Source organism: Phoca vitulina, unplaced genomic scaffold, assembly GCF_004348235.1.
Source record: "Phoca vitulina isolate PV1807 unplaced genomic scaffold, GSC_HSeal_1.0 scaffold55, whole genome shotgun sequence".
Classification (NCBI taxonomy): domain Eukaryota; kingdom Metazoa; phylum Chordata; class Mammalia; order Carnivora; family Phocidae; genus Phoca; species Phoca vitulina.
This window is the reverse complement of record NW_022589758.1, coordinates 5091738-5101551: the sequence shown is the minus strand read 5'-3', so window position 1 is coordinate 5101551 and position 9814 is coordinate 5091738. Positions and strand designations below refer to the sequence as shown.

At 54.3% G+C, this 9814-nt stretch overlaps 1 protein-coding gene across 3 annotated transcripts in view; it reads left to right on the top strand.

The window, feature by feature from the left end:
* The window catches only part of PHKA2 (phosphorylase kinase regulatory subunit alpha 2), a 74527-nt gene extending 65094 nt beyond the window's left edge, over window positions 1-9433 (top strand). For 2 of the 3 annotated variants that reach the window (XM_032389560.1, XM_032389561.1), the window contains 6 exons: window positions 754-872; window positions 3047-3100; window positions 4899-5069; window positions 7128-7181; window positions 7812-8012; window positions 8516-9433. In XM_032389560.1, coding sequence (XP_032245451.1) covers window positions 754-872; window positions 3047-3100; window positions 4899-5069; window positions 7128-7181; window positions 7812-8012; window positions 8516-8686 — 770 coding nt within the window. In that variant the 3' untranslated portion in view covers window positions 8687-9433. The remainder of the gene's footprint in view (window positions 1-753; window positions 873-3046; window positions 3101-4898; window positions 5070-7127; window positions 7182-7811; window positions 8013-8515) is intronic. The other variant, XM_032389562.1, reaches the window with a different exon arrangement.
* Window positions 9434-9814: the final 381 nt, after the last annotated feature.

Genomic DNA, 9814 nt, shown 5'->3' with positions numbered 1-9814 from the left:
GGGGGGGGGGGGGGGGGGGGGGGGGGGGCAGGTGGGACCAGCCCCGTGTAGCTGGCCAGGAGTGCAGAGCTGGGTGGGGGTTGGAGGTTGGGGGCAGGTGGGACTCAAGTCCAGAGGGCTTCATCCTGAAGACAGAGCTAGGCCTGGAAGGACTCCGAGTGTGTAGTGACATGATCACACTTGCCTTTGAGAATGATTGCTGTGACGCAAGCACAGAGAAGTGGTTCGCGGGGAGGGGCGGGGCGCAGACGCCCCGGTCCAGAGGCTGCCACAGCAGGTTGAAAGTGAGGTGACGGAGGCCCTGGCCCCTCGTGTGCCGGCAGGGGGGTCTCCTCCGCCTGCAGCCCTTAGTCGGCTTGTTCTCCCCGGACATCCTCTCCAGCCCCAAGGTCCCTTAGTGGGGTGGTCTCAGTTTTCTACAAGGAAGGTGTGCTTTTGGAGAAGAAATTATTTTTTAAAAAACTGATTCATTAAAGGCTTTATGGCCGCTCTGGTTTTTTTTGCATGCTGCTTAAGTGATGTTCACTTTTTCATCCATTCTCTTGGATACCTGTGGGGCCTGCGCTGGGTAGCAGGTCCTGGTCCAGGGGCTGGAAACAGAGCACTGGCCAGGGCAGCAGAGGCTGTCTTCTCCTGGAGTTTCTCAGCGAGTGGGAGAGAGAGATGTGGCTAAAAATAAGCACAGGGCACGTAGTCCTCCCTCAGGGTGGATGCTAGTAGTTTCTAAGAACCACGTGTATGTTTCCCCTCCAGTGCGACCTATCCATTCCTCCACATCCAGCCCTGCCATCTCCATCCACGAAGTGGGACACACTGGAGCCACCAAAACCGAGAGGAGTGGCATTAACAGGCTGAGGAGCGAGATGAAACAGGTAAGACAGGACTCTTGGTGGCAGTGCCGGGAAAGAAGTGGTTTTCATGCCTGGGCTCACCTCAGAAAGTGCTAGAAACCCAGGGCCTGCAGGGTGCTCTTTGTATAGGATGTGAGATCCCTGCTGTCCTGAAATCTAAACACACTCTACCCAGATATCTAAGAATTCTGTGAACATTCCGAAAAACACCCTTACCCGTGTTTGTCTCTATTGCCGAGAACCACACTTTCTCGGTGGTGGGCCACAGCTATTCCAAAAGTAGAGTCGTGCAAGATGTCACTGAATCATCTCACCATGAAATGTGTCCTTCAGATGACATAGCAAGAAGAAGGTAGAAATAGAATAGAATGCTCATGATACCTGTGTTTGCCACCATCCATGGGTGTCTCTCTTCTTGGTTCACTTTTTACTTCACAGTACATTCCTTCTGACCCCCCAGGACCGCAAGGCTGCAGCGCTTCGGAGTCCTCGTGTGCCGGGGACGGGGCTAGGACTAGAACTTGACCGATCTGTAGGAGGAAGCAGAGCTTCCTTCTGACCATGACCCGAGTGAGAAATGAACTCAGATTCTCTTCTCCATTTCAAATGATGACTCAGTAGATTGAGTCCCTGAGGCGCCTGTGGGTCACACCCAGCAGCTGGGCCAATACTTCCCTGGATTTTCTAGAGGATGATAGAAGTAGGGCATCCTTGATTTGAAACTGGCTTTTTTTTTGTGTCCTGATGTATTTTTACTTTCAGATGACTAAGCGATTTAGTGCTGATGACCAGGTGAAACATTGTCTTTTTCCGTCCTTCACGTGTGTGCTTCATGTTCTTTCTGGCTTGCATGTGGAGAGCAAGACCACGAATATGGAGAGTGATGGCCCGGGGAGTGGTTTTGCCCATCAAATCCGCTTGGGTGGAGGTGACTCCTCGGCTGTGGCGGGCAGGCAGAGCAGGAGAGACGGCCTTCCACGTGCCTTTAAAAAATCCATTTATCAAGCTTTTGGGTTTTATAGGATGATTTGTGAGAGAGGTGGTTCTGGGCTCTGCCTTGCCAGGAGTTTCTATGCAAAAAAAGGGAAGTAAGTAGGGGAAAGTAAAACGTGGTCATTGATTAGATGAATAGAAAGAATACTGCTATTCCTGTCCTCACATTGCCGGGGGCGGGGTGGGGGGCGGGTGTGGACTTTAACCCTGGAAGGAAAGCAGTGTAAGGATACTGTTCTTTCCCAGTACCTTCGGGACCCACTTCTTCCTAAGCACTCCAGAAAGTTGGAAGCCCTGTGACTGAGCAAGTGTAGAGGAGTTGTGGAGTGACATACAGATTCTCTGTGTTGTCTCTGCGGCTACCTTAGGCTCTTTCCAAGTCAGGAACCAACTTTCCAAACATCTTCCTTTGCTAGCCACTCGGTGGCACCATACCCCGATCGTGGCTCACTGTGGGTGACTATGGGTGGCTCCTTCTGCCTCCATTTAATACTGTCCTTGTATATTATGGGGACAAAATGATCTTCTTTGCTAGGTTTAGATTCAGCCAGTACAAGTTTTATATTTGGCCACTTACATCAAGGAAATATATTATTCTCTCTCCCAAATTTTAGAGATGCCTTGGCATTTTAAATTTCGACTCTCTTTTTGCCAGAACACCACGGGTGCACAGTTTGTGCTCAGGCACTATTCCCATGCCAGGTGCGGATACATTAGAGATTTTTAGATAAGGAAATACTTGTTTGGCCAAAGGTCATCAGCCTTCTCTTACTTGTTCGTTTAATAAATCTCTATTTAATGCCAGTAGGGGCCAGATGCTAAATGCTGGTTATGGGCAGGTATTTTATTGATCTCTACAGATTTTCACAACTCTTGACATAAAAGATTAGCATTTTGTGGCTAGGACTTTAGAAAATAGTGTCCTAACTTGATGAGACACCTCCACATAGGACTAGAATGGGTAACGTTTCATACTCCCGAGAAAGAGCAGTTCCCAAGTCCTCCATAGCACAGAGCCCCGAGCTCTGCGCTGCCTGGTGCCTGGGGCTGTTCGCCTGAACGGTGAGTGAGAACTTCTGCCTGCCCACCGCCTCTGCACCTTCTTGCCGCGGGGGTTCTCGATGCTGTTCTGTGCTCCCCCTCTCTGCTTGCGTCCTTTGGGGTCACCGCACGTGACTGAGTGGACTCTCTTTGTTTTGTAGCTGTTTTCTGTGAGCCAGGCCGTGTCCAGCAGTGCGCGTTCCTCCAAGTCTGCGGTAAACCACGCATCCTGACTGCCCTCCTCACCGCCTCCTCGTTTGTGGTGTCTGAGTCCTCTTGTTGCCCTTCTCGTGCACCCACCTCATCCCTAACTCCCACAGCTTTGAACAGGTTTAAGTGTTTTCATGTGACTGTCATTATGAAGAGGGTCTAGAAGGAAAGCCAAGAAGTTCTTGATTTGAGCTTTGTCCAGGAGCTTCTGGAACCTTCGGGGCATTGGTTCTGTGCCTTTCTTCTGAGCCACTGCCTGCACGTGCTGAGGAGCACCTTATATTCCCAACACCCTGGCTTGGCTTGAGGCCCCAGATCAAGTGCAGGAGTAGGAAATATTCTAATTGCAGAAGCGAGTCTTAATCTTCCTCTTGAAAGTAGAAGGAGAAAACCAGCTGAGTCATTGATGAGTGCGGCTGTAATTACTTTTATTTGTATCTAATTGTTGCCGTATTTAAATGGCAGTAATGAGCCCTATGGAATAACCCAGCCTAACAGCCTTTTCAAAATAAGATCCGATGAAGTCAAAATGACTACCTAGGGAAAACTCCTGCCTCCTGCCCTGCTAGCATGCTTACCATTTGGATTTCATTTTTAAACCTTTAAGTTTGATGTTGTGCATTGAGAAATGAAGGTATGAGATAGTTCGGAACAAGAAAACATGGAAGGATGAAAGTTACCCTCTACTGCCCTGTAGACGGGCAGGTTAGAATCCATCCTCTGGCAGAAAGCAGACTGTGAGCTCTGCTGCGGGGAGGGGTGCGGCATGGCCTCGGCCCCCCCACCCCCACCCCACACCGAGCCAGCTCGGCTTTCAGGTCCTCCGGCTCCAGACCCCCACTGGGAGCCTCTGGGAGCTGCATCTGCAGTCGTGGGCGGGCCCTGCCCCAGCACCTGGCTCTGGAAGGCCAGAATAAGGCCAGCCTCAGGCCAGGAGGGGGGAATGAGATGACGCGCTCCCTCTGCTTCAGCAAAGCCCGTGTTCTGGCTCGGCGGCCGCCATTGGCCCCGGTGAGGATGGAGCCCCATGCTGAGAACAGGCGAACAACGGGATTCAAAGGCACTGGTGGATCTGCCGTCATCTCGGAGGCCCCACTACTAAATAAGGATTCCCAGCCTTTACTGTTTGTCTTTCCCTCCAGAGCAACCCCTCTCCCCCTTCCCCCATATTATGTGCTGCGTTGTCTGCGGCACCTGCACTACGGGGAGGTGAGCCCTGCCCCCCTGGGGCACGGTGCAAGGGAGGTGGGCTCCTGGGCATTCATCGGCCTGGGGGCTCTCTCGCAGCCCTCCTGCAGCAATGCCAGAGGGCCTTGGTCGGGACAGCTGGGTCCCATGCACACTGACCACAAGCCAGGCGTGCTTTCAGGGTTTTCTGTATCTTCATTCAGCGAGTGCTCACGGCTCCCCGAAGCAGGTCCGCCTGTGACCCGTCGCACAGGGGAAGCCGAGGCCCAGAGCTAGTGTTCGGGTGGATGCAGCCGTGTTGACTTGGGAGTCACAGCCTGACCCCAGGGCCCGCACTCTCCCCTGCTTGGTCTGCCCCGTGAGGTCAAGGTCCTTTGATGTTGTCCTACCTCTCGAGGGCTGGAAGGAGGACACAAAAGGAGATCAGTAACCAAGCCCGTACAGAATCAATCTAGCTTCCAGAAGTGGCCAGAGTTAAACCAAGGAACTATGTTCCTTTCTGAGCAGGTGGTCTGTGTTTTGACCAGTTTGCTGAGTCATCCCTCATGCTGGCCAGCAGTCCCGTGCGGTACCGGCTCTGAGGTTCCTAAAGACCGTGCGCGGTCTGTCTTGCAGAGGTCCAGCACCCCATCCTCGCCCACCGGCACTTCATCATCAGACTCAGGCGGGCACCACATTGGCTGGGGGGAGCGCCAGGGCCAGTGGCTACGCAGGAGAAGGCTGGACGGAGCCATCAACAGGGTCCCTGTGGGATTCTACCAGAAGGTGTGGAAGATCCTTCAGAAGGTAAGCTTGGCCACTGCACTGCATTTCACTGGCCTTGTCGCTGGGAGCACACACTCCTAGGGCAACGAACCACCCCCTTAATTCCTTTGTGAGGCATGGTGGCACCTGCAGGTATCAGCGTGTGGCTGCAGAGCCGGCAGATACGGCTCCCGAACTTGGGGAGCCCCCAGCCTAGAGCAGGGTTTCTTCACCTCTGATGTTTGGCACCACTGACATTCGGGGCCGGGTAATTCTTTCTTTGTGGGAGCTCTTCTGTGTATTGTGGGATGTTAAGCAACATCCCCGGCCTCGACCCACTAGATGCCAGTAGCACCCCCACGCCCACCCCTAGTTGTGACAATCAGAAATATCTCCGGACATTGCCAAGTGTCCCCTGGGCAGCACATTGTCCCGGCTGAGAACTGCCGGCTGAAACCACAGCAAGTTAGGTCGGGCGGCAGCCCAAGTTGTGTGGGACCACCTTTGACATATTTCTGGAACGTAGAAAAGTCAGAAGGTAGACAAAAACCGGAGAAGGCGGGAAGGCTTTTGGATGTGACGTCGGCGACCTGCAATGGCGGCCCCAGGCCTTAGCTTCCTGCGTGTTCAGGGCAGGCGTGGTGTCCACACCATTCAGCAACACGACGCGGGCGCCTCCTGTGTCTGCAGGGCACCGTGTCAGGCCCCAGGTGCTCCGAGGCACGGTCCCCACATACCTGGGGCCGCCTCTGCCTCTCCACCTAGAGGATGCGGACCCCAGACCCACTCCCTTTAGCCAGCTGCCCCTATGCCTGTGGCCATCCGACGGGGCTGCATCTCCCAGCGGCCTGGGGCCGTGCGGTATCAGCGGAGGTCATCAAAGCCACAGCCTACACTGCACACGCCGGAACACAGCAGAGTCCGCCTGCGCGCGTGAGCAAGGAGGGGACAGCGGCGAAGCCACGCCCCTTTGTGCGCCCCGCCCCGCCCAGAGCGCTTGTGTGTCCCCCGGGACCCCCCCCCCCCCGTCTTTCCTTACACCCAGGCACGGACTGCCTCAGTTAAAAGCTTCGGTGCAAATTAAGAACCAGGGGTAGTACTGGTTTTTGTTTCTTTGGTTTTTTTTTTGAAACGATTTTTGTTAGCTCATTTCACCACAGGAGAGGAGAGGAAAGTCATCCCGAAGGAGCACACACTACAAGCCCCTTCCCAAAGGCACAGCACCTTTTGGCTGTTTTGTTTCTGGGGCCGGGGCCCCTGGTCCATTAGGGAGCTTCAGCATCTCTGCTTTGTGGGGACTGAGGTCTTCACGGTGCTGAGCACGGGGAGGTCAGGATGGTCCCTGTCCTCACGCAGCTGGTCCCCACACGGCAGCAGAGCCCACGAGAGCCGTTCTCCACCTCTGCTCACGAGGCGCGGGCCTTTGCCGCCACCCTGTCCTCAGCCCGCCAGGGCCCTGGGATTTAGAAGGCAACCAATTCGAATTAGACTAGAGCAAGCTTCCTAGAAAACCTCCCCACTCTTCCTGGGGCATCATACGCTTCCATCCAGACTTCTCCTAGTTCAATACCAAGACACTTTTATTATGAAAAAGCAGCATTTTGTGTCGAGCCGGCACTTGATATTTATATACAAGGGTGTGCGTGTGCATGTCTGTGCATGTGCTCGAGTCTTTTGTGATTGGTGCTTATTATAGTAATCTCAAAATAGATGCCTGCAAAGGCACAGAAGTATCACTTCGCCAGCAGGAGCCATGAAAATCTCCCTTTATGTGGCACCAAAGGGGGCCTCGCAGCCGCCAGGGCCTGGTTGCCAAGTGAAATGCGGAGCTTCCACAGAGGAGGACCCAGCAGCTCCCTGGGGCATTATTCGCGCACGATCTGAAAGATGCCTGCTGCCTCCCTAGAATTGCTCCATCGAAAACACAGCCTGTGGGCAGTGAGAACAAGCTCTCTAAAAATAACGCTAGCAGTCTGGCGTGTTCAGCCCTCATGCAGGTTTCCAGGGCAGAGGGACTTGAGTGTGTGCGAACGTGTGTGCACAGTTACTAACCAGGTTCTGGAATCTGACTGAACCGTGCTCTGTGTGTTCTGCTTCCAGTGCCACGGTCTGTCCATCGATGGTTACGTGCTCCCGTCGTCAACGACGAGAGAGGTATGACGGGAGAACGCCAGTGCCCGCCTCCTGCGGGTCTCCCCCCAGTGCTCTAGGGCGTGCTGCCCACCTTTGTCAGCATCGCCTTTTCTTTGGCCCCTCAGAAACTGCGTATCTGACTGTCAAGAGCCTTACCTTTGCCCTTTAAGGCACTATTAAGAGAAGAGGGAAGCTGCACGCCCCACACGTTGGAGCCTCGTGCAGCCTCCTCCAGCCCCCTCCGCCGAGAACAGTCATCTTTCTGGTTTCCCTTCCCTGATTCATTCTTTCACAGACTGAGTACTTAGTTTTTACCCCGCCCAAGACCCAGTGCTATATGCCACAAGGAGTGATGAAGAAAGAGGAATAAGCAAAGGGCCCTGTCCCCTGGATGTCCCAGTCCAGTGGGGTGGGTAAATCAAGTTAGGACAAGGCCAACTCCACCCTCCCCCCCCCCCCCACCCCACCCCCGCACCTCGAAGTTGTCGGCCTCCTGCTCCAGGGGGTTCTCACTGGTGGCATCGAGAATGTGGCCAGAAAGGAGGCAGCATTTGGGCTGAGCCCTGGAGCTAATGGATGCCGTGGCCAGCGCTGGGAGCAGGGCTGGCTGTCCTCGGCTCCCTCCTGACCCCTCCGCCGTCCCTTTGGCAGATGACCCCCCAGGAGATCAAGTTTGCTGTCCACGTCGAGTCGGTGCTGAACCGCGTGCCGCAGCCCGAGTACCGGCAGCTGCTGGTGGAGGCCATCATGGTGCTGACGCTGCTCTCAGACACCAACATGAACAGCATCGGGGGCATCATCCACGTGGACCAGATCGTGCAGATGGCCAATCAGCTGTTCCTGCAAGACCAGGTGGGTGTGCCCAGGCCCGCCCAGTCACCCCCCAGCCGAGGCGGGGACAGAGGCAAGGTAGCAGGCTGGCTGGCATGTATCTCTGTCAAGGCTGAGGATTCTGTGTCCAGTAGGAAACACTATTCTCAAAGAAAATGTCATCACAGATGGTGAAAAAATGTCAACCGTTTGGTTAGAAAATGGCACAGTGGCCACTTGGGAAATGTAAAGATCTTTGGAAATGGACAGACTCATTTTGGCATAGGTTTGGCATACGTTTGTGCCGGTGTTGAGGTAGGAGGAACCGTCCTCTCGTTACAGAGTCGGTAACGCACTGCGGACGAGGGCACGCGGGAGCACAGTGTAGTACCCGGAGGAGAGGCTGGATGTCACCCCCGGGCACTCTGGGCTCCTGCCCTTGGGCTTAGAGCCCTTCTCTGGGGGCTGTTGGCTTCCAGCACATACGGTCATCCCAGGGCTTGAGAGGGAACTCTGTTCACTCTTTGCCTCTTTTCCTGCTGCAGATGTCAATCGGAGCCATGGACACCCTGGAGAAAGACCAAGCCACAGGCATTTGCCACTTCTTTTATGACAGTGCTCCAAGTGGCGCTTATGGGACAATGACCTACCTAACGAAGGCAGTGGCTTCTCATTTGCAGGAACTGCTGCCCAGTTCAGGCTGCCAGATGCAGTAGGGCCTCACTGCTGTTAGTCTGTCACTTGCCCCCTAGCCTCGTCGGGAACCTTCTGTTCTCCAAGGTCCCCTGTGTTGGCGCAAAAGCCTGTCCCATCAGAAACCCTGGCTGGGAGGAGGTGGCAGCAATGGCCCTGAAACCAGTGTGTGTCCAAGCCACAGAAAGAGCTGAGGAGTCCTGTGCTCCCCCCCGGGAGTGCCATGGGATCGCTGTCTAGGTTCGCTTCGCTGTAACATTTGCCGCAACATCTGGTCTCGGAGTCTGAAGAGGAATTGGAAATTGGTCTCTTTTGAGGGCAGTGTGAACAGAGAAACCAGCTTAAATTGGCTCTCGCTGAGACCTACTGAAATCAGTCGGATGTGCTAGTGGACACATCTAAAGATGGGAAGATCCTTCCAGCAGCGGGCATGGACCTTGACAAGGGGAACATCTTAACAGGATGCAGTCGGTCTGTGGACCAAACGGTTTACCAAATAGAACAACTCTATCTTTCTGTGGAAGTTTGGTTTTCTTGTGCCTTGTTTTCTTTCTAGGGCTCGTGTTGTTCTTTTGGCGTACCTACCTGTGTGCGACAGCATCCTCTCTTGCCGAGATTTAGAAAACTGCTTGCAGTTAACTTTGGCTTGTGGTCTCAAGGATTTTATCCTGGCTCCTTATGAATTAGAGATTTCTTCTGCCTTATAAAAAAAAAAATCCCACATCTTCTGGAATATAGCACAAAAAATAAAAAGGCAGGGGAGGTGCCAACTCTCCTTATAGCTGGGCCAACTGTTGTTTGGGGGCTGGAGCAGCAGGGAGTCCCTCTGGAAGGCCTGTACCCCCTACCCCCGCATGGGGTGGCCACTGGAGGAGTACACGGTGCCAGATGCCCAGGAGAGGAGTGGTGCGCACAGAGCCATTCCCTTAGAGGCCTGGAATGTCGAGCAAAGACAGATCCTCATAGGGCAGGGCCTCGCCGTCTCTGGCCAATGTTTGCAATGCTTGGTGAATGGAGTGTCTCTCTAGGCACTGTCTTACCTGGGGCGGGGGGGGTGGCGGGGGGGATGGGACAACAACAGGGAACAGTTTGTGTGAATGACGGACTTAGGAGGCAAGCCGTCGCCCGGTGGTTAAATGGTGAGCTCCAGC